General features: G+C 42.5%; 1 protein-coding gene and 1 long non-coding RNA gene across 2 annotated transcripts; both read left to right on the top strand.

The window, feature by feature from the left end:
- The first annotated feature begins 3820 nt into the window (after positions 1-3820).
- Positions 3821-4580, top strand: LOC140906061 (uncharacterized). Its single transcript, XR_012157032.1, has 2 exons — positions 3821-3863; positions 4246-4580. It is a non-coding gene; the product is annotated as an uncharacterized lncRNA (long non-coding RNA).
- Positions 4581-8460: 3880 nt separating this feature from the next.
- Positions 8461-21871, top strand: BET1 (Bet1 golgi vesicular membrane trafficking protein). The gene is made up of 4 exons (XM_073333920.1): positions 8461-8651; positions 17149-17264; positions 19191-19247; positions 20181-21871. The coding sequence occupies exons 1-4, from the start codon at positions 8633-8635 to the stop codon at positions 20334-20336; spliced, it is 348 nt and encodes a 115-aa protein (XP_073190021.1). The 5' UTR covers positions 8461-8632; the 3' UTR covers positions 20337-21871.
- The last annotated feature ends 2807 nt before the right edge of the window (positions 21872-24678 follow it).

The raw sequence follows: 24678 nt of genomic DNA on the forward strand, positions 1-24678 counted from the left end.
CGGTGACCACAGCAGGGTTGGGGGTCCAGCCCCCCAAGAATCCGAGACCCAGCCTTGTTGGGGTTACGAGGACTCTTCCAGACAGGAGAGTGGAAGGGGAGTGCTCAAGGGCAGGGAGGCCACTGGGTAAAGGAAGTGGGAGCGAGGACTCAGATCCTTTCGCTCGCCCACTTCACCGGGGTAGTGCAGAAGCCAGGAAAGTTCCCCACAATAGCGGGACTATTCCCCAGCTTACATATGTAAGATGGCGAAAGTCCCATATGTATGGAGGACTTAGTGTAGTATGCTGAGCCAGACTCCAGGACTTTCACTGTGCTGTAGCAGCGTCCGCATAGGATATTACTGTGTGTCAAGTTCCCATGCTGTAGATTCACACCACAGTTTGCCAGGCAGTAATTTGCTATGTAGACAAACCCTACATGCGTTGTTCCTACTGTTAAAATACTTTAGTTATAAGAAGGCTATCTGGTCACTATATTCACCACCCAAGAAAGAGACCTTGGAATCATCACGGATAGTTCTCTGAAAACATCCACTCAATGTGCAGCAGTAGTAAAAAAGCAAACAGAATGTTAGGAACCATTTGGAAAGGGATAGATATTATAGCAGAAAATGCCATAATGCCACTATACAAGTCCAGGGTACACCCACACCTTTAATACTGTTTGCAGTTCTGGGCACCCCAGCTGAAAAAGGATGTACTGGAATTGGAAAAGGTGCAGAGAGGTGTATTAAGCAATATAACTACAATAAAATTAGAAAAAATACAAAGTGAAATACATATTCAGTGTGTCATAAAACATCTTGTTCACTACTTTATGCTATAAGAAAGTGTAGAGTATCTACTGGTCACACTTTATATAATTGTTCCATTTATAAATGGTTTATAGAATTAATAAATGGTTGCAAGATGTTATAAGCATATTACAGACATGACTGGCATGAGTCTACCTTTTCTACCAAAAACAAGGAAGACAGAGAAACAAGTCATGGAAAATGGGAAATATGACATGAAGAAATATCACAAATTGCAGGGAAATCCTCATCACAGAGCAGACATATCATGCACAGTATAAAAGAAAAATGTAAGTGGGATTATATTTCATAGCAAAAGACTTTGGGTGAACTTCTGGTCGCACTGAAGAGAAAAGAAAAGGAGTACTTGTGGCACCTTAGAGACTAACCAATTAAGAGTAACAGCCGTGTTAGTCTGTATTCACAAGTACTCCTTTTCTTTTTGCGAATACAGACTAACACGGCTGTTACTCTGAAAACTGAAGAGAAAGTAAGTTTTGCCACGAACATCAGTGGGGGCCAGAATTCACCCTGTTTTTGAGTTTGAGGCGCTTCCACAGAGATTATCACACTGCAACCCACCATGGAAGAAAATGTTATTACTGATGAAGCCCAGGTTCAAATGTGCAAGGGGCAGGAATAAGGTTCTCTCAGAATATGGCCCTTAGTTATGGATTTCACAACTGCCAGAGATGAAGCTAAATCCAAATCTTGCCTCTTACAGAAATGAGTCCTGGATCACTTCCTTAAAAAAACCAACCAAGTTGGGGAATGACCCCACCTGTGAACTCTGCGTAGTAAAGTACCTAAACGTTTTTCTCACAAATAAGCACTTTTGATCTGGAAGGAAGTGGGGAAAGCAGTATGAGAACACTGACCCCTTTCCTGAAGGAACTGATAAGTTTTCCTGGACTGATGTAGATAAAATCTAGACACTAAAATAATGGGCAGCATAGATATACACAGAGTAAATAATAAGAGTTGTAGCATTTCAGACAAGGTTTTATGGAAAATTGCCTGCTGCTGAAGGGAGATTGTACTGGACAGGGTGAAATTTAATTTTTTTCTCCTGCTTTGCTTTCTCCTCCATTCTCTACTTTGCCCCCTCCTAAATTGCCACCTTCACTGCCTCCCTCTAATCCTGCTGGTGTTGTGCACTATACAGGCTGCAAACCTGCAAACTGTCAATCTGCTCCTCTGACTCTCATTCAATCAGGCAAGGGGTCAGAATGCCTGCTCCACTCAAATCCCAGGGTGAAGAGCCTCCATAAGGGCATGCTCACTTCTTTAAGGCACAAAGAAACACAATTCAGATGGGCAGTAGGCTCCCCTATTCTGATAGGGTTCTAACCCACGAAAACGTATGCCCAAATAAATTTATTAGTCTCTAAGGTGCCACAAGGACTCCTCGTTATTTTTATTCTGATTATGTATTTCCAAAATGAGGTAAAGAATGGCTTGACTATTTAGAGGGAGATGGCAAGAAATTACAAGCAAACACTATAGCTAGGGTGGGCTTTTGTTTCATAAATGTAAATCTACACTCTACTGCTTGGGAAGGGAAATTTTACATCAATATTAATTGTACATATAAATCATGTAATAATTCTACATGCAAAGAAAGTAAATACATGTCTTTTCCAAATTCATCTTAAAGATGTGCTAAAATCAGGCTGAACTGTCGCTGACAGCTCTGTTCAACTGATAGGGAGAGAAAAAGGAAATGCTGGAAGTTACCAGGGTTTTCATGTCACAAAAGGAGAATGATTTGTTTTAAAGCAATTGTATATAGGATGGCGGCTGGTTTGATAAGACCCACCGCTTATCATACTGACCAATATTGTCTAATTACGCTCCCTGGTTTGTCTGTAATCACATTGTCTCCTCTTATACTTGAATTGCAAGCTCCTTTGGGAAGGAACTATCTTTCTGTTATGCAATTGTATAGTATCTAGCACAGGGGTCTCCCACATGCGGCCCACAGAATTATTTCCTGCAGCCCGCCATAGCTCCCCTCACCCCCTGTCCCAGCCCCCCTCCTGCGCCCGCCCCCCTGCGCGTGCTGCATCCCTGCTCCTCCACCTACCTCAGCTGTTTGGCGGCGCTTAGGACTTTCCATGATGGAGGGGGGAGGAGCGGGGGACACAGCACGCTCAGGGGAAGAGGCGGGGCTGGGGCCGGGATTTGGGGAGGGGGTTGGAATAGGGGTAGGGAGGGGCGGAGTTGGGGCAGGGACTTTGGGGAAGGAGTTGGAATGGGGGCAGGGAAGGGATGGGAAGAGGCAGGGCAGGGTGGGGCCTCATGGAAGGGGTGGAGTAGGGGCAGGACTGGGGGCAGTGGGGGCACTTTTGTATCTTCCTATGGAAAGGTGTTAGTGATGTACTAGTCCTCATGTGGCCCTCGTGGTGATTTGAGTTTGAGATCCCTGATCTAGCACAACAGGGCTTTGGTTCATGAGTGAGACCTCTAAGCGCTGGTGCAATACAAATAAAAAATAAAAATAATATAGGATGCCGGTCTCCTATAGAATAAGAGAACCCAGTGTAGCCTCCTTTTTCTAGTAAATGCCTCATTTAAATTAGGAGAATCTATAAATAAGCCTCACAAAAGTATTTTCTTTAAACTCAAGTACCAGGAAATCCCTCAACTTCAAATGAGATTAAACCATCTGAGATGCTTATGTGTGAAGCCGGATAATATTTCTCAAATAATTTATTAGACAAATTTCAGAATATATTTAAAATAAATTATTTAACTTTTTGTTAATATTCATACAGATATAAAGCTTTGTGTGATAAATGAAATGTGGGGGAGGGGAGCTCCCTTTTATGGACACCCAGCTAGCCAGTTTGCTATAAAGTCCCTCTTGGTGGCTGCTTGCTTTACCTGTAAAGGGTTAAAAAGTCCCCCAGATAAAGAAAAGGGAGTGGGCACCTGACCAAAAGAGCCAGTGGGAAGGCTAGAACTTTTTAAAATAGGGAAAAAAGCTTTCCCTTTGTGTTCTGTGGTTGTTCTCCAGAGAGAGGGGAACAGAGCAAAGTCAGGGCTCTTACTACGCTGTATGTAAGGTATGGAAATCATCAGATTATATCAAGAACTACCCAAATATGTATATAAATTAGGAAATGTCTAGGAAGATGCGATTAGGTTTATTTCTTTTATTTTCTGTAAGGTTTGTGAACTCCTCTGTGCTAACCCCAGATGCTTTTGTTTGCTTGTAACCTGTAATCTGAACCCCCAAGAAAGCTATTTTGTGTCCTTGATTTTTGGAATTGCTCTTTTTAAATCTAGCAAAAGCCTAATTTCCAGATGTATTTTCTTTCTTTTTGTTTTTAATAAAATTTACCTTTTTTAAGAACAGGATTGGATTTTTGATGTCCTAAGTGGTTTGTGCATATGTTGTTTAATTAGCTGGTGGCCACAGCTAATTTCATTTGTTTTCTTTCTCAGCTCTTCCGCGGAGGGGTGTTAAAGGGCTTGAAGGTACCCCACACAAAGGAATTCCCAAATGTGCCTTCCTGGGATCTGAAAAGGCGTTTGCATTTGGATAGTGGCAGCATTTACCAAGCCAAAGTCAGAGAAAAACTGTAACCTTGGGAGTTTAATACAAGCCTGGAGTGGACAGTATTAATTTTAAAATCCTTGCAGGCCCCCTCCTTCTGCACTCTAAGTGCCAGAGTGGGGAATCAGCCTTGACAGTTTTGGTGGATAATTCATGAATATATTTGTCTCGTAATTTATTAGATAAATTTTATAATGAATTTCAAATAAAATATGAAAATTAACGTATGTTTCCAACTCTTAACTTTAATCTGCACTAGAATCATTGTCTGCACCCTGATGTACCACAATCCAATGACTGCTGGGTCCAGAAAGTGAGTTTGATAAAGAAGTTGTGGGATGACCAAGGAAAAATGAATTGGAAAAGGAGCGAGCTACAGCTTCCAGATGTATTTTAGCAGTAGGATTATCATCCTGGGAAATAAAATTAATCTAGTGGCATACAGAGTGATTCACAGCCCTAACAAAAGGCGATAAAGCCCAATTTTGACAAAGCATTAGAATGGGTTGAGGATCATAGTAGAGGATGAATTATCTTTGCAAATGAAATTTGAATTATTCCTAGCACTAAAGATTCAGTAATAGTGAGATCTTGAATTTTCCAGTTTGAGCAGCTGTATACTGCAAGGGCTCCTTTAACACTTACAAAAAGGGGTTCCACTGGGACAGTGGTTCTTAATCTTTTCAATACTGTGACTCCATCTTACTACAGCAAAAAACAATATTTTTAGAATTTATTCTTCCTAGCTAGCCATAAAAAGGGAAGGTGCTCATGATTCAAGGATTACCTGAAACCTTTTTGCAACACCAAGACTGAGAACCTATTAGTATATGATATGATCAGTTCTTAGAAAAAGTTTAAGGCACATGATTCAAAAAATAGTGCTCATCTTAATACATGAAGGTCTGTTACATTTTCAAAACAACTTTTAATTTAAGAACTTTCTGCCTCTGTCTTCATGAACAAGGTCAGCTCCTAGACTACTGCATTGGGCAGCACAACATGGGGAGAAGGTGACCAACCCTCTGTGGAGAAAGAAGCAGTTCAGGACTATTTAGAAAAGCTGGACGAGCACAAGACCATGGGGCCAGATGCTCTGCATCCAAGAGTGCTAAAGGAGTTGGCAGATGTAATTGCAGAGCCATTGGCCATTATCTTTGAAAACTCACGGCAATCGGGGGAGGTCCCGGACAACTGGAAAAAGGCTAATGTAGTGCCCATCTTTAAAAAAGGGAAGGAGGAGGATCCTGGGAACTATAGGCCAGTCAGCCTCACCTCAGTCCCTGGAAAAATCATGGAGCAGGTCCTCAAGGAATCAATCTGAAGCACTCAGAGAAGAGGAAAATGATCAGGAACAGTCAGCATGCTTTCACCAAGGGCAAGTCATGCCTGACTAATCTAACTGCCTTCTACGACGAGATAACTGGCTCTGTGGATGAGGGGAAAGCAGTGGACGTGTTATTCCTTGACTTTAGCAAAGCTTTTGATACAGTCTCCCACAGTATTCTTGCCAGCAAGTTAAAGAAGTATGGACTGGATGAATGGTCTATAAGGTGGATAGAAAGCTGGGTTCAACAGGTAGTGATCAATGGCTCCATATCTAGTTGGCAGCCGGTGTCAAGCGGAGTGCCCAAAGGGTTGGTCCTGGGGCCGGTTTTGTTCAATATCTTCATAAATGATCTGGAGGATGGAGTGGATTGCACCCTCAGCAAGTTTGCAGATGACACTAAACTGGGAGGAGTGGTAGATACACTGGAGGGTAGGGATAGGATACAGAAGGACCTAGACAAATTAGAGGATTGGGCCAAAAGAAATCTGATGAGGTTCAACAAGGACAAGTGCAGAGTCCTGCATTTAGGACGGAAGACTCCCATGCACCGCTACAGACTAGGGACCGAATGGTTAGGCAGCAGTTCTGCAGAAAAGGACTAAGGGGTTACAGTGGATGAGAAGCTGGATATGAGTCAACAATGTGTCCTTGTTGCCAAGAAGGCTAATGCCATTTTGGGCAATATAAGTAGGGGCATTGCCAGCAGATCGGGGTACGTGATCGTTCCCCTCTATTCGACATTGGTGAGGCCTCATCTGGAGCAGTGTCCACTACAAAAGGTTTTTTTTCTCCTGCTGATCATAACCCACCTTAATTGATTGGTCTCGTTAGAGCCGGTATGGCAACACCCATTTTTTCATGTTCTCTGTGCATATATATCTTCCTACTGTATTTTCCACTGCATGCATTCGATGAAGTGGGTTTTAGCCCACGAAAGTTTATGCCCAGATAAATTTTTTAGTTTCTAAGGTGCCACAAGTACTCCTCTGATACAGACTAACACAGCTACCACTCTGAAACCTTTGCAGCACGAGTGAAACAGCTTTTCTAGCCCCAGATTATTTCTAAAAAAATTGTCACCAGCAGAAATTCCATATACCACATTTTTTAACAAGTAAAGTTGTTTTCAGGGCCCATTTAAAAAGATGGTGTTAAGACCAAGTTTTTGTAAATCCCTGCAGACTGGTTAGCTGAATGAGCCACCAGGCAGCCAGCTTTGCTGAAACTAAGAGCAGGCTGGCTGACTGCCTTTATGTCTAAATTACCCATGATCACTGGGTGCCAACTTTCTGATTGCAGAAAACGAAACACCCTTGCCCTGCCCCTTCCCTGAGGCCTTCCCCCTTCCCCGAGGCCCACCACTGCTCGCTCCTTCCCCCCTCCCTCCATCACTTGGTCTCCCCCATCCTCACTTGCTCATATTCACTAGGCTGGAGCAGGGGATTCGGGTGCAGGAGAGGGTGAGGGCTCCGGCTGGGGGTGAGGGCTCTGGGGTGACACCAGGGACGATGGATTTAGAGTGCAGGAGGGGGTTCAGGGCTGGGGTGCAGGCTCCAGGTGGGGTCTCAGGACTGGAGCAGGGGGTTTGGGTGCGGGCTCTCAGTGGTGCTTACGTCAGGCAGCTCCCAGAAGTAGCTACTATGTCCCTGTGGTCCCTAGGCGCACGAGTGGTCAGGGGCTCCATGCACTGCCCTCGCCCGCAAGAGCTGCCCCTGCAGCTCCCATTGGCTGCAGTTCCCGGCCAATAGGAGCTGCGGAGCCGGCATCAGGGTGAGGGCAGTGCGGAGCCTCCCAGGCTGCCCCTATGCCTAGGAGCTGCAGGGATATGCTGGTCGCTTCTGGGAGCTGCATGGAGCCAGGGCGGGTAGAGAGCCTGCCTTAACCCTGCTGACTGGAGCTGCCAGGGTCCCTTTTCGACCGGGTGTGCCCGTGAAAAACGGGACACCTGGCAACCCTAATGATCACTAATTTTGTCACATGTTCACACCCTGCTCATCCTGCTGCCACAAGTAATGCCAGAGACTCTCATTGCCCCTTCAAAGTCATCGAGCCAACCCTCTTCTGCATGAAGTGTTAGAGGCATATGGAATCAGAGGCTCACTGTGACGCTGGGAAATAAGACAGGCGCAAATCTATAGACAGCTCAGTCAACAGATCTGGAGAACGCGGCTGACCCGAGCCGCCATGGCTTCTCCTCACCGCTTCCGGGCTGGCTTGTGGCGGGCATGAAAGGAAATTAAAGTGAAGGAGTGAGGGGGAGCGAGGCAGGACTAGGGCCCGGGAGAGAAGAGGGAGCATAACAGGAGCGGGCGAGAGGGGCCCAAGGGAGGAGAAAGCGGAGAAGAGAAGAAAGCGGAGAGAAAAGCGAAGCCTGCAGGGGCGAGGGCACAGCACAGGGGGACAGGGCGCAGGAGCTGGCCTGCAGCTGCCGGAATACAGCGCCCGGGGCGGCGCTGGCGGACAGCCGCCGCCTGGGGCCAAGGGTGGCGGGGCCCTGCCCCGGGCCCCGGGCTGCTGCGGGAACGCAGGGGTTGGCTGCAGGGGCTGCCGCTCCGGCCCCCGCCGCGCCACCGGGCTGGCCCCACAGGGCGCCGGAGCGTCCCGTCTCCGCCGACGCACTTCCCCGGGCGCCCAGCCCGGGCCCTGCCCGCTCCTGCTGAGCCGCTCGCCCGCCGGCCCCTCCCCTGGCCGTGGAGTCGCGGCTGCGCCGCAACGGCGGGACCCAGGTGGCGCCGCCGCGCCGGAACGACGCTACCCAGGAGGCCCCGGGCTCGGCCGGAAGGGCCCCGCCCGCGCAGGGACTGCGTTACCCAGAGGGCTGCGGGGCAGCGATGTCGTGGCGTTTGGGGTGACGGGTGGCCCCTGAGGCGGGCCCGGAAGCCGGAGCTTGGCCGCGGCCGCAGAGCCCCTTGCTCAGCGGCCCCCCGGCCCCTCCCGCCGCAGGGATGAGGCGCGCTGGGCTGGGTAAGCGGGGGCCGGCGGCGGGCCGTTGCAGGGCGGATCGGCGCGGAGAAGAGCTGGGGGGCGGACTCGGGAGCTGGGGGGTGACCGGGCCGTGTAAGCAGGTGGAAATGATGCCTGAGTCGTTTCTGTGGCCTCCTTACCCGCGGCCTGAACTCGCCTCTGGCTAAAGTCCGGGGCGGTTACCCCAGCCGGGGCTGTGCACCCCCCCCGCCCCCCGTGAAGTAAGTGGCACTGAGAGGAGGCTGCAGAAGCCACACACCATCCCAGCGCTGAGCTACTTCTTCGGGGGAGCCCTTGGGATACTTTTCTTTCCACCTCGTTGGTCACCGCTTATCAGACCCCCACCACTCCAGCTGCTGCTTTCCTTTACCCGCCCCCCTCCCAGGCATTGAGTGTTGTCGTTGTTTCAGGCCTTCTCTCAGTACCCTCGAGCAGTCCGTTGTTGTTTACAGACAGTGGGAGGCCTGAGTCCTCTGGGGACCCATATGTAAATCTGTGGTAGAGATCATCCTCCAACCTGCCGAGGGTGACAGAAAGTGAAAGAAGATGCATTTAAAATGCTGTTGTTGTTTTTGCCTTTTTCTTTTGTGGTATGCTAGTACTAAGCTCGTGGACTCTGTTTCAGAGCCCGTGACTTGAAAAACGTATTTGTAAAATTTATGTCTAGCTGTTTGTTGCCCTTCATTTCCTGCCTGAAGACAAGCTACTTCTGCAGCTGGCATCAAACCTCCGGATGTGTCTAGAGTATGGCTTGGAAATAACCCAGTTGGGTAACAAGAATATTGGCCATTGGAAAAATTATGTAAAAAGGGGGTATGGGAAGTTATGAACATGTTATTGTCTGGGGACGGGCACTATTACTTGTACAGCACATAGCAGTTAAATCCTTTCACTACTGTAAGGTTGTGATTTTTCCCCTTAATGGGGGAAAAAGTTAAGTAAATGAGAAAAAACATTGTCCAAATTGACAAAACTGTAATTATGTAAATAAAATATAAGAATAAAATAATGGATTACCCAATCTACTAAGTAGTTAGGAGTTAGTTTTGACCAAACCATTCAGAATGTGGTAAAACAGACTCTGTTACTTAGGCTATGTTTACACTACAGATCCTAGGACAGCATAGCCCATATGGTAGACTCAGCATTTGCCAACAAACATGAATTTTGCAGGTATAAAAACCACTTCCCTTCATAACCTTACCTTTGCTGAGAAAAGCCTTCTTCTGTTGGCATAGCTGTGTATACACTGGGGGTTTTGTCAGCAGAGCTATGTCACCAAGTGTGTAGTTTTTTCACCTACGCTCCTGACTGAAATCACTATGCTAGTGTAAATGATATGTGTAGATGAGGTTTTAGACTGTAAGTTATTTGGGCCAGTAGACCATCTTTTTGTTATGTTGTTTCTATCATGAGTAGCACAACAGAGCCCTGATTTCTGTCTGGGGGCCTTAGGCTACGTCTACACTACACAGTGTGTAGGGTATGTGTAGCTACATGGTGCAGTGAAAAACAGGCTGCGTCCATACTGCAGTGTGTAGCTATATGTCAGTGAAAGACTCTGGTGCGGGGAAAGGGCAGCATGGAAAGACTTCAGCAGGTCCCCAAGCCTTTCACTGCAGTGAGAAAAGGCTCTGGCAGGGAGAGGCTGAGCTGTTCCCTGTGGTGGGGAGTTGCCAGAGCCTTTTGCTCTGCTGGAGCCTTCCCCCTGCCACCAGAATCCTTATCTGCAGTAAGGAAAAGCTCTGGCGGCAAAGGGCTCCAGCAGCAGGGAGCTGTCAGAGCCTTTTCCTGCTGCCTCCCCTTTGCTGGAGTCCTTACCTGAAGTGGGGAAAGGTTCTAGAAGTGGGGAGTTGCTGGAACCTTTTCCCCTCCGCCAGAACCTTTCCCTGCTGCCTCCCCCTGCCAGAGCCTTTACCCAGTGCTGGTGTTTTTCCTTGTGGCAGGGAAAGGGAAAGTCTCCAGCTGGGAAGCAGTGGGACACTGCATGACTAAAAAGAGCAATGTAGACAGGAAGGCATGGCTTGGGCGAATAGAGAGCCATGTAGGATATGTACCTGAGTACATACCCTGACTATTCAGGCATGTCTGTACTCTACTCACCTAAGCTGTGCCTCTCTGTCTACACTGCTATTTAAACCTGTGCTGGGGGTTGGAGGGCCACCTTAGTACATACTCTACACGCCCTCAAAAGAAGCATACAGTGCAGATATGGCCTTTGACACTACTGCAATACCAACAATATTTTTTTTTAAATGTACAGAATTCAACTGATCTAGGACAATTATTTTACTTCCAGTCTTCCATTCTGATTAAGGCTATGATTTAATCATGGGTATTTTTAGTAAAAGTCATGGACAGGTCATGGATAAGAAACAAAAAATCAGGACCTGTGACCTGTCCATGACTTATACCATAAATACCTATTGAATCTTGCGGGTGAGGGATGCCACAGAGGGGAGGGGGAGCCTGTGGCACCAGCGGCGGGGCAGGGAAGCCTTGGGGGGCCACCAAGCTGTGGTTGCTCTGGTTGCCGCCGGGGACCACTGCTCAGGCAGTCCCCAGGGCCAGTTGCATTGGCCACCACTCGGGTGTTCCTGAGGCCAACTACCTGGGGCCTCCAGAGCAGCGGCTGGCTCTGGGGTCGGGACCACTCCAGTTGCAGCTGGCTGCGGGGCCACTCCCGCAGCAGCCTGTGTGGCTGTCCCCAGGGCTGCCTGAGCAGCTGGCCCTGGGGTCAGCCATACAGGCTGCTGCAGAAGTCACAGAGGTCTCAGGAAGTCACGGAATCCGTGACTTCTGCCCCCTCCATGACAAACACAGAGCTCTAATTATGATGCAACTGCATGATACAACATACTCTGCAAACAAGATTTGGGGTAGAAATCTTGATCTTTACTTTTAAATGCTAGAAGAGAAAAAATTCTGTTATTCTATCAGCCACGTTTCTGACGCTTCTTTGTGCTTGGGATGCATCGTGTTAGTTAAGTAATAGGTTCCATAGCTGTTTCTGAATTCTTCTGGTTTTTTTGTGTGGGTCTAGTTCTCTAATTAAATCACATCAGATTTCCACTGAAGGAGTGGTCAGCTTGTAGTGACGGGTCCCTCCAAACACACCTTCAGTAGCTTTTTAAAAAAAAAATGTTTAGTGCCTTTCGCTGTGGTCCTCTGATCAGGGTGGATTTGATTTAAATCATGATTTAAATCACTAGCCAGGAAGACTCTATTTAATCATGGTTTTCTACATAAAAGTGCATTCTTGTTGGTTGTTATTACCTTAATACATATTCTTCACAACTCAGAGATAGATGGAGGTTTTATTTTTAGAAGGTACACAACTATACGTTTTTAAAGTGATTTATTTTGAAAACTTTTCAGATTAGTTTTACAGCTATATCAAAAATTAATGATTGGTTATTTCATTTACCAAAAGTAACTGAAGCAGATATTTATGAAGTCATTGGGAGGTGAACTATCTCCAGTTCAAAGGGTTAATCATTAATATTTGGAGGATTTTCTTGCCATGCTGTATTAGGAGGAGAACATCACCAGACAGACATTTAAATAGTTTTATTTAACTAAAACACCAACATTAAGTATTTTGGTTTTTTTTGTTCTACAGCAAATATATAATATTTTAACAAAACAAGCATCTGTCCCTCACTTCTCACGTTTATCTCCAGACTTCCTCTCCTTGTCCAGATTTATTCCGCCCCCAATCTTCTATTCATTGAACTTTTTGAAACTTTGCACTTTTAGAGAGAAGGGGTTGACTCTGTGGTCAGAAATTTGCAGAGGGACAACAGAGTTGAGATCTGTTATTTCTCACCTCTATATGTTGTTTCTTTATTTATTTACAAACATTTTTGCTGTTAACAAGAATTTTACTTCTGGAGACACAAATCCACAGTTCGAGAACTGCAAAACTAAGCATCTCTGATGGTATCTTCTAGACTGAGCACTGAGTCCCATTGAGTAGATAGAAGGATTAACCTAAATAATCTATACAGACGCCTGTGGAACCCCCTAAAATTGGTCCCTAATCCATGAACTATTGGAACTCATTTACAAAACTTTTCTTAAACATTACATGAATATATTATCTCATACTATAGAATTAGAATTTATAATCTCTAGTCCATGATGAGATATCTTTGAGCCCTAATGTATCTTAATTAAAACTCTTTTTTATCAAAAAAAAAAATCCGACTTAAATAAAAAATCCAATTTTTAAAAATTTCTTTTAAAAATCATAGATTTTTATCTATCCCGCCTCTGATTAAAAGTCATGCTTTTTAAAAAGTTTGTGCTCATTATACATTTTAACATTTATGGTAGTTGGGTGCAAATATAGAGACTGTTCCTGAATTCCACAGAGTCTTTGGGAAGTTTGGGCATCCTTATCTTTCGGTCAACCAAGCATGGTGTTGATGGTGATAGTAAAAGAACTTTTGAGCTTCCACAATGCGTTCTAGGACTGGTAGGTATTAATACTTCAGGATTTATATCATGTGACCCATGCATCAGAAGTTTAGGATTAATTCAGACAGTATTCTTTGATTTTCTGTTCAGATATGGGATCAGTATTAAATGGGAACATACTTTCCCTGAATGGATGTTTGTACCCATTCCTGGGTCATATTAAACCATTAATGTCAAAGTAACTAAAATATAGGGATTGCCACCAGCTCACTCTGTAATATTGTTTCTTTAAATTTTTCCCCTTTCTTCACTTGCAAGACCTGCAAATTTAAATATGTCTGGATGGGTATACTAAGGTTGAAGGGCTTCAGACACTTCTCCTAATTGCTCATTTCGTGCTACATTGAAGGTAATGTTCAACATAAAAAGGAGGTTGCAAATTGATAAAATTAATTGTTTTGCTTTTCAGCGTTTCCTATTGGAAAAGATGGGGATCAATATGAAAATTGAAAGGTGGATAAGGAACTGGTTAAAGAGGAGACTACAGTGGGTAATACTGAAAGGTGAACTGTCAGGCTGGAGGGAGGTTACCAGTGGAGTTCCTCAGGGATTGGTTTTGGGACCAATCTTATTTAATCTTTTTATTATTGACCTCAGCACGAAAAGTGGGAGGGTGTTAATAAAGTTTGCGGATGACACAAAGCTAGGAGGTATTGCCAATTCAGAGAAGGACCAGGATATCATACAGGAAGATCTGGATGACCTTGTAAACTGGAGTAATAGTAATAGGATGAAATTTAATAGTGAGAAGTGTAAGGTCATGCATTTAGGGATTAACAACAAGAATTTTAGTTATAAGATGGGGACGCATCAATTGGAAGTAACAGAGGAGAAGAAGGACCTTGGAGTATTGGTTGACCACACGATGAGTATGAGCCGCCAATGTGATATGGCCGTGAAAAAAGCTAATTCAGTCTTGGGATGCATCAGGCGAGGTACTTCCAGTAAAGATAAGGAGATGCTAGTACTATTATACAAGGCACCTGTGAGACCTCAGCTGGAATACTGTGTGTAGTTCTGGTCTCCCAAGTTTAAGAAGGATGAATTCAAACAGGTACAGAGAAGGGCTACTAGGATGATCTGAGGAATGGAAAACCTGTCTTATGAAAGGAGACTTAAGGAGCTTGGCTTGTTTAGCTTAAGCTAAAGAAGGCTGAGGGGAGATATGATTGCTCTCTATAAATATATCAAAGGGATAAATACTGGAGAGGGAGAGGAATTATTTAAGCTCAGCACCAATGTGGACACAAGAACAAATGGATATAAACTGGCCATCAGGAAGTTTAGATTTGAAATTAGACAAAGGTTTCTAACCATCAGTGAAGTTCTGGAACAGCCTTCCAAGGGAAGCAGTGGGGGCAAAAGACCTATATGGCTTCAAGATTAAGCTCAATACGTTTATGGAGGAGATAACATGATTTTGGCAATTAATTGATTTTTGGCTTTTCGTAGTAAATAGGCCCAATGGCCTGTGATGGGATGTTAGATGGGGTGGGATCTGAGTTACTACAGAGAATTCTTTCCTGGGTATCTGGTTGGTGAGTCTTGCCCACATACTCGGAGTTCAGCTGATTGCCATATTTGGGGTCGGAAAGGAATTTTCCTCCAGGGCAGATTGGCAGAGGCCCTGGGAGTTTTTCGCCGTCCCTCCAGCGTGGGGCACTAACAGACTGTTCCTGAATGAAACTAATGTTGAAAAGCTATTAGAAGGCCAGAGTGACTTAAATTTATCGTGTGGCTACGTTGCTATTATGAGGACATTAAAAAATGTCCTGCTTGCTTACAGGTTCATTAAACTTTGTGCTCTGTCATTTCAGTAGATGGTTCCAGTTAGCAGAATATTTGATCTTAAAGAATCCAAAGAAACAATTTTTTGTGCACTTTTAAGATGAGCGTGAATCCTGTATCTTCCTATTTCACAACTCTTGACAGACTCTTACATTGTATTTTAGGAGAAATCTGTTTTATTTAATCTATTCAGTTTCTACTTTCCTACCCAGTCCCGCTCAGATTGGGGCACATTGAGAGAGGTTGTCTACGTAAATTCTTCTATTCTTATGAATACTTATAATTTCTAGAATTTCTGCCATTGCTGCCAGCCACCTGTGCCTTCTTTGGCTGCCTATTACACAGTTGTGCTTACTGCATACTGCTTATTCCCACAATGATAGCACACAATGTTGTGGGACAGTACACACACGGCACTGATTTCTCTCAAAAGTCTGCCCTTTGTACTTCTTCCATACCTGTCTGGCAACCCCATTCCCACTTGAAGTTGTGGTTTATGTAAATATGGGGTTTGCTTATTAAAAAGACTTGGAATGCTTGTTCCATTTGTAAAAGACTGTCTCTTGCAATGATCTTTGATGTATAACTACCGGACTCTGGCTCCAAGCTACAGATTATCGAAGTCCATTGTAAACACGTACCTATTATGATATTCACTTAGTAATGAGTACTATAAGGTTACTTCAGTTATAACTTCATATTTGGCACATGCTTGTGACTCTGCGAAAAGATTCCCTTTGAGCCAACTTTGGTCTTAATCCAAATCTGATTGGAAAAAAATTTAAAAGAATAAAAGAAAAAAGATCCATTTCCCCATTGTTGAGTAACATGATAGTAAAATGGAAGCTTTCCAGTTCATTCATCCTTACTGAAAACTTGTCATCAGGCCAACTGGTGAAAAAAATTTGTTTTTAATCTGCATCTGTAAAAAAACAACCACCAAACAAAAAACCACCATGGTATTACGGAATATCATAAATCCTTAATATCGGTTATCTAGTTATCCTGTTTTCCTGTGTATGCCTTTACTATGTACAGTACAGTGGGAAATCAGTCAAGAGATAATATCAATCCATTATTCTAGTTTTGATATGATTGCTCTGTCTCCTCTCTCTCAAAACCTTTTCAAAGATGAACTGAGAGAATTAATTTGTTGAGGGGATTCAAACAGTTTTAGTGTGATTTGAAATTTTTAGCTAGTCATGATAAATAATGATAGGAACTAGATTGCTCGCTGAAAGTAAATACAATCTCTATTCTAAAATTTAGCAGATAAAAACCCAGGCTTTTATCCAGCCACCTCCCTTGGTATGTCTTCTACTTGTGGCCTGCTTCACCCTGCTATTCCTCTTAGCCCTGCAAAGCTAGACTGTTTTTACTTTGAGTACTGGGTGGTGTGCGTGGGTGGGAGGGGGGAATGCAGGGATCTTGGTGTATATCTCTCCCAGTATGCTGTTTAGCTGCTGGTTGGATGGTCTCTTTATTAGAGATAGGAGGGGGTGAGCATACTAAGCTGATGATTTTGGCACTGACTCTCCTGTACTGGTCAGTCATCTGCCAGTTGACAGTCTGGGTAGCAACTGTGAAGCTCCTTCATCCACCTAGCAGAAGACTTGCCAAGTGCAGCATTCCACCGCAAGGCAGAGGTCTCTTGCTGGTAGAAACATAAGGAAACCTCTGATTACGCAGCCTGTATGTTAATCCTTTTCCCTTTTTATAAACTAAAGGAACATTAAAACCTATATTTCATATAACAGGTTACAAATGTAAACATTTCAAAGTCAAAAATATGAAGACTTACTGAGTAACCTTAACTCCTGAATGCCACATACAGCATAGTTGGGAATGTATACCTTAATATACAATGGACTCAGTTCTACTTTCAGGTATGCTTTTAACATTCAGGCTGTCTTCCTTGGAGAATACACAAATGTACTGTATCTGAGGGCAAAATTGGGTTGTGATATATGAATTAGTTAAATCAAGGTTACCAAAGAACCTTTTAATTTTCCCAATTTCTGAACTGAAAGCTAAACTCAATGTTCTAATTGGCTGAGAGAATATGTATATGTTAACAATGTCTCTTGCTCACTCTTGAGGATGCTGCAGGGATGCACAAGGAAATGCATTTGTAACCATAGATGGACTGGGATCCCCATGATACTGTATTTTGCTTGGATGATATTTCCTGTCTGTAGACCTGATTTACCGTTTTTTTTGTGTTTAGGTGAAGGAGCACCTACCAGTAACTATGGCTATACCAACAGTGGGTATAGTGTACACGAAGAGGAAAATGAAAGGTTAACTGAAAGTCTGCGTACAAAAGTCTCTGCCATAAAATCAGTAAGTATATAATTATAGTGGCATCATCACTTTGATTGAATTAAGTGCACAATAGTGAAGCAGCAATAGAGGAAAAGTTTAGAACATAAATTGAATCCCGGAACAAAATATTGCCAGTCAAAAAGCACAGTGCATTCACTCGTGTAGCTGATTTCCTCTTTAATTAGACTTTAGCTCCTGCTGTCCTTTTTCGCTAATCATGAAGCTACTTGCCTGATGAGGACAGCAGAGTCTATACTTACTGCTTATTGTCAACTCCAGAAGTCAGCATTTCCTTGAGTATGACTCACACTGGCCAGGGAAACTAGAAGCCTGGGTTCAGCTCCGTAATTGGCCTGACAACTAGGTTTTTGTTTGTTCCTGTTAATTTAAGAAATTAGACTACTTGTACTTAGCAGAGACAGTAGTTGAAGAACAATCAAGTCCTTTAAGTTGAGGTTTGGACAACTTTTACTACATCTATTTATGAATGTATAATATGGAATAATTATTTTGGAAGTAACATCCTGATTTCCTCAAAAGAAGAAACTTCTTGACTAGGGAAACTCATTCTAGAGACCGAGTACTGTATTTTTAAAATAAATCCTTTTCTAACTAGAACCCTGAGAGTCCACTCTACTCAACAAGAAACTCCATTTTTCCAATAGTTAATCCATTCCAAAACCTATTAAACATTTTGGAGTCCTCACTATAGGTGCTGTTTCTAGAGATGTGGTGCAAGGCAATGAATTTTACAGAATCAAAGCCCTTACAATGTTATTGCTCAGACTGTTGCTCATAATTAAGCAATTCAGTTCCAATTAGACAAGCATAGAGACATTAGCTTAAATAAATGCTGTCATCTTAAATCATACTTTGAACTAGGATTGTCAAATTGGGGGTTGCATCACAGGTGGTAGTTGGGATTTTGAAGTAAAATCACCAAAACACAGTGACTGCTAAGATCTAGTGGAGTGAACTAAAGGGAGGGAAGAAGAAGCTCTGATTTCTGCTCTCACAGCTTGTCTCTCCTAACCATCTTCCTTACTGCCCGCACTGTGCTATACTCCTGATAAGTGCCACTTAGAATCATCTGCACAGTACCCTCTTACAAAAAGAGCAAAAGACCATGGGAGTGGGATCATGACACAAAAAAGTAGGTCATTTGGGTGGCCCCAGGTAGGAAAGTTTGAAATTCTGCTGTCAACATGTTAGTAATATAGCAATAACCTACTCCAGGGTGTGCATTAGTTAGGTGATTGCCATATACTTCAGGTGTACTGAGAACCAGGAACACAGACAGTACATTCAGCCATCCAAGCGGTGTGTCAATAACCTAATAACTGCACCCTTGAGTAGCGTATTGCTATGTAAATTTCACCCATATCTTTTAAATTTCTGGAAATTCATGCTATGTCTTCTTCCACTGTGAAGAGTGGTTCTTAGTAAAATGAGAAAAATAGGGAAAAGGCTATAAACACCTTCTCTCTATTCTGAATATTTGATTCCAGAATCAATCTTTATAGAGAACCTAAAAAAAATCCTGAGAAAAATGTATACCATAAAATAATGCCAGTCTTTAGGCTGTATATGTTCTTGTCGTAAACTGATACAACATAAATGTAGATGCGGTGGTAGCACTACATCACCAGAAGATGCATCTGCATGTCGGGAGATGCATTCAGGTTAGAGCCACTTTGCCATAGGGGGATGGTGTTAAAGTAACAAGTGTCCCAGAGTTGAGGGCCTTATCTATTGCACTTGTGCACAATTTCATAGATGCTTTTCTTTAGCCTCTTTCAAAATATAGCATCCATGTTACTACATCTAGAAAAACACAGGAGATGACAGATATTTTCAGAATGACTTCTCCCAGTATATAATAGTCAAATCTGGTTTATATGGCTCAAATAATATAAGTAATGGTAATGCTCACTTCTTTTATAGCTTTCCATTGAAATTGGAACAGAAGTTAAAAATCAGAATAAAATGTTATCAGACATGGTAAGTATGTAGCAATTAATCTTATTAATTTTTACAGTGATATATACATATGCTTGTTTATAGTTGGCATTTTTTATATTAAGAATCTTGTAGTGACGGGACTAAGAACTTATCCCTTATGTTATATAATACCACAAAAATGTTAATTATTATAGGGACAAAAAGGAGGAACAGTTCTGTCCTCCAAATTGACCGTTAGCTATTATTTCTGTAGCAGCAGTGCTTCCTCATGTAAACACTTTGGCCTTGTCTGCGCTACTGGGGTAAGTTGACCTAAGTTACACTACTACAGCTACATGAAAAATGTAGCTGGAGTCAACGTAGCTTATGTTGACTTACTGCAGTGTCTGCATTGCGCTGCATCTCTTACTTTAATCTTCTTGTTCCGGAGAGTGCTCTGTGATCGATTTAGTGGGTCTTCACTAGACCTGTTAAATCAACCCCTGCTGCATCGATCACAGCACCATTGATCCCCGATAAGCATAGACATGGCCTTTGTATGAATATAACTTTTAAAGGAGCAGTAAAGATTGGTAGGTCCCAGATGAGTCTAACTATTTCTGCTCCATTAAAACAAACATGCAATAGGATTTAAAATATAGCTTTGACAAACCTGTACAGGGGGCATGTCAGTGCTAGAATTGATTTTAAAAAATGGAGGAGGGAAGCAAAAATCCAAGAAAATTGGTTACTTGTGTAAGATGGTCTTGTACCTGAAAATAGATAATCAGATGGAATGGACATGAAATGAGGACTTCCCTTTATTATAGGCTAGCAAGATGTAACTGCCTGTTCATATGCTGGTTTGAAATGGTTTTTTAATACTTTAAATAGAAGAAGAAAAGACAAATGCAAGAAGTGATTGTGCCTAGAGCATTGTAGCGTGGTATTACTTGCTTAAAATGATTCTCTTTATGTTCTCCTTTTTCATAGGACTCTGACTTTGATTCTACGGGTGGATTTCTAGATGCAACTATAGGCAGACTGAAAACACTCTCCAGAGGGAGCCAGACAAAACTATTGTGCTACATGATGCTCTTTGCACTCTTTGTCTTTTTTGTAATTTACTGGATTATTAAACTGAGATGATGCAAATTATATCCAGCTTTTTTGTGCCACTTCAAGAGAATTACAAAATGGTGTTAATCTGTGAGGACAGACCTTAAATTTACATACTCTGTTGATAAATGTGGTTAAATGGTTATTGTAAATTATATTAGATATCAGTGCATTTGTTATGTATATTTTGTCTTAATGTTTACCATTCCAGAAGCTTTCTTATCATATCCCCTATTTTCTGGGGTTAACAAATGTTATCATACTACCTTGTGCATATTTACATCTTGGCTCAAGTTACTTCTTGGGGAAGTATCTTTGGAAATGCACAAAAATAAATAAATAAAAAATGCGCCCGCAAGGACAAAATGTGAACCTTTAACTTTGAATTTCCTTTAATGGGTTTCACGTTTTTAATAAAGTAAAAACAAATATTAACAAAATTAGGGCCTGATCCTGAGCAAGGACCTCAGGATAAGGCTTGTAGCAATTTGCAGATTATAAAAGTATGAAAAAGGCTTATGCTTTTTCAAAACAGATTTATTGTAGCATAGATTAAACCACCTGAAACTACAAGTACAGTATCTTCATACTTGTGATGCTTTGGGTGTGGGTTGGCAAGTTTCTATAAGTATCATGGCTTAGAATTTTAAAATGAAATTAAAAAAAAAAAATTCACCTCGCAGGTTAAGGAGGAATTAACTGACCTAAACTGGAAGAATGTTGGTTAATTTTAATTTGAGACCAAGCATTGCTAAGGGCTGGTCTACCCTGGGGATTTACAGCGAGAGAGCTATGTTTCTCAAGGTGTGGAAAAATCCACATCCCTGAGAGACATTAGCTATGCAAACCAAACCCCTGCTATAGACAACATTAGGTGGATGGAAGAATTCATCTGTTGACCTAGCTTCTGCCTCTTGGGGAGGTGGATTACCTATGCAGATGGGAGAACCCCTCAGGTGTGCTTTGGTAATGTCCACACTGAAGTGCTATCGTGGCACAGCTGCAGCAACATTGTATATGTAGACAAGCCCTAAGACGAATTCAATATAACCAAATGCCTTTTGATAGTTTGGGGAACCAGCATGGACAAGATGCAAATATTTGCATAGCATCTTTCCATTACATTTTATATTTAAGTACTTAAAACTTACTGATTCTATTGAATCGCTGGGGTTTTTATCCTTCGTACATTTGTCAGTTAATGACCTCTTAAAGCTACTTAGCATAATTTTTAAATGTGAAGCCAGATTTATAAGCTCTTATACTGGAGAGTATTATGATGCAAGATAGCACTAATTACCTCTTTTGTTAGAGGCACTTTTATTTATTTGTTGATTAAGCCTTAGTTTTGGTTATTCATAAAGGTAAATTGTTGACTAGCAACTATTACACTGTTAAATGCAGCATACAAAATAGAAACCATTTTCTGGAGATTGAAATGTTATCTAAAAGAAAACTATGCCTTGCCTAAACTTTCTGGACTCACTATTAAATGCAATATGTTGCCATGACTTGTAGTACTACCCCATTACAAAGTGTAAAAAATAAAGCATGTCTGTGGTATATTTCTTAGCCATATGGATTTGTTCCTGAAAATAGATTGCAGGTTTTGTTCCATCTTATGTAGTCTTTCCTAGCATAAAATACTAAGAGGTTTTTCAAAAGTGCTGATTTTAAAATAATGTTAGAATCAGTATTCAATATTTTAAACAGCAGCATTTAATGATGCAACAATCATTTTGGAAAAAAAACAACTGGTAAACTGAGGTGCATTCTGAATATTTAAGTATCATACTAGTATTAGTCTGGTGGGTAGTTACTTTTATAATCCATATTCAGCAACTTGATTGTGTTTTTCTTATCTACCACGTTTGAAGAGACCTAATTCTAGATAGTCTGCAAAAGAATTAATCTACTGTAGTCTGAGTAGACTTGAAAATGTTTTTGTCAAACATCTAAAAAAATTTACACAAACAAAATGTGCTTGAAACACTGACTCTTACATAACACATCCTCCATCTTTAAAGGATGGCTGTTTGTATCACTGTAGGTATGTTGCAATGGCCCTCTGCCCAAGGATCCCTCCATTTTTAACATAAATCTGCCTTCAGGAATTAAAGTCCACTCACTACTCTGTTTGTAGGTATTGTAGTCTTTGGGAGTGAGCGTTACCCCCCCAAGCTGAGATACTACAAGCATTATTCAGAATACAGTACATTGCCTCTGACCTCCAGAGCTTTTGCACCTCATCTGTCTTGCCAGGCTTAGCGCTTCCCCCTTTGCTAGTGGCAGGGCCTGGAGCAAAGCAGCCCCACTCTGGACAGTGTTTCTTTCCCTTTTTATTTATCAATATTTTCAAGGAAGGCTTTGGGGCAGGCCCAAAGAGTGCTCCAAACAAAAGAAACAAATTCACAAACACAAAAGACAGGAAGACACCTTTTCCTATCCCGTCTCTCAGGTGGGGAGTTATCCTGTTATTGGCCCCAGAGTACCCATCCTTCCGCTAAACAGGCATTCAGTTTAGTTGTTTCCCTTGTCAGGAGCAGAGCAGCCCCTCACCCTGGAGAAGCCTATCTTCCAGCTACCCCTAGCCCTGCAACAACTTGTCTCTCTGCCCCTTCTCTCACCAGAAGAGGGGTTTATAAATGTCTTAGGCAGCCCTTGATTGGACTCAGGTGTCCCTAGTTGCACTGAGGTAACCCCTCAATTTATAGGGAAAATGGCCTTTATCATTCTAAGGCTAACAGCCCTTCCACTATTCTCTTGCAGCTGTGCAGCCAGACTTTGTCACAATACATACATAGATGCACATACTGTCTTCATGTTACTGCAGCATCTCTTTTTGGTGATCAAACATAGTAGCTGAACAGTTTCACTACATAGACTACTTTTTTTTCTCTCTCCCTGGTGCATACAAATACCTATACGGGCAGGGACTCATTGCGTGTGCAACACATAGCATAATTGAACTACACTTGAATGCATGTTGGTATACTTGTTTTCTGCCCTTGCCCAGAAGTGTTGCCCTAACACCAGGGTTCACACTAGTACTGCTTTACAGTTTATTCTTGCCTTTTCTCAGCCTTTGTGGGAATCCTCAGAATATAAAATCTGCCTCTATTTGATTCTTAGATTGTTTAAAACTGACAGGATTTTGAGGTGTAGGTTTTAAATCTCAACAGGTGAGTAAAAGGTATGTCTATGAAAGACTCATCTCCCTAACCCTTGATGTCTGGGAAAACAGTAGCTTGAGTTTTAGCCTTTTCTTGATATTACTACCTCATTAGTTTTCTAGGAAAAATAGATCTGATACTTTGGAGAAAAGTGAGGGTATCTTTAAGCATGAAGGAACAGTAAAATATGAGGAGGGAGTGACACTGCACCCCTTATTCTTCATAGTGAGATATGATTATAGCATAATCATGATGTATTTTATGCAAGATGGGTCATGTAGGATGCCACTGGAAAAGTTATGATTTGCTGAATATGATTATCCCATTTGTATGCATGTATTATTTTTGTATCTGAAGTTATAAATACTATGTATGTGTACTTCAAACCTGGTGACACCTGAGTGATGCCCACTAGACAAGATGTTTTCAGTCTAGATAGCTGGCTGGGAAGGGTCTATTCAGGGCAGTGAGCCATGAGGGAAAACAATAGGCCTTAGGAGAAGCTTATCTTCTACCTGGTGACCCTTCCAGGGAACACTCCAGACAGCCCGTGAGTGATGGCTGCTATGACTCTACAAGGACATGTGACCAGGCTATATGATTCTGGACTCCATCTTGGGATGTCAGTATGTTTCTACAAACCAGTCTGGGGACTAAGTTTTGAAACAAAGGTTCCCACCATATGTTAAAGCTATATAAGGCAGGGAGTGACATCTGTTGTTCTTGACTCCCCACCCAAGAAGACTCCTGGAAACACCTGAGAAGCAATGACTGAACTGGGGAAAGTGCTGGTGTATGAAAGACTTGAGGATTCCAAGCTGTAAAGCAAGCACAGCTTGCCCCTTAAGAATCTGCAGCCTGCTTGTATCATCGGCCAGGGTGAGAATTTGCTAATTCATAGCCCACCTTTCTAGTATCTTAGACTTAGTTTGCGTTTTTATTTACAAGGTAATCTGCTTTGATCTGTTTGCTATCCTTTATAATCACTTAAAATCGATCTTTTGTAGTAAATAGACTTGTTTTTGTTTTCTCTAAACAAGTGAGTTTAGAGTGAAGTGTGTGGGAATCGTAGCTCAGAGGAGCTGTTGCATATTCCTCTCCACGTTGGGGGGGGGTGGGGGGAGAGCAAACTCAGCTTATACTGTACAGTTCCCTGTGAAGCACAAGATGGTATGATTTTGGGTTTATGCTCTAAAGTG

This window comes from Lepidochelys kempii, chromosome 2 (genome assembly GCF_965140265.1).
Source record: "Lepidochelys kempii isolate rLepKem1 chromosome 2, rLepKem1.hap2, whole genome shotgun sequence".
Classification (NCBI taxonomy): Eukaryota; Metazoa; Chordata; order Testudines; family Cheloniidae; genus Lepidochelys; species Lepidochelys kempii.

Excerpts from the sequence above, each read along its gene's own strand:
- BET1 (XM_073333920.1), top strand. Across the intron at positions 17,265-19,190 it reads AAGTCTCTGCCATAAAATCA|CTTTCCATTGAAATTGGAAC; the intron begins GTAAGTATATAA and ends CTTCTTTTATAG. Across the intron at positions 19,248-20,180 it reads ATAAAATGTTATCAGACATG|GACTCTGACTTTGATTCTAC; the intron begins GTAAGTATGTAG and ends CCTTTTTCATAG.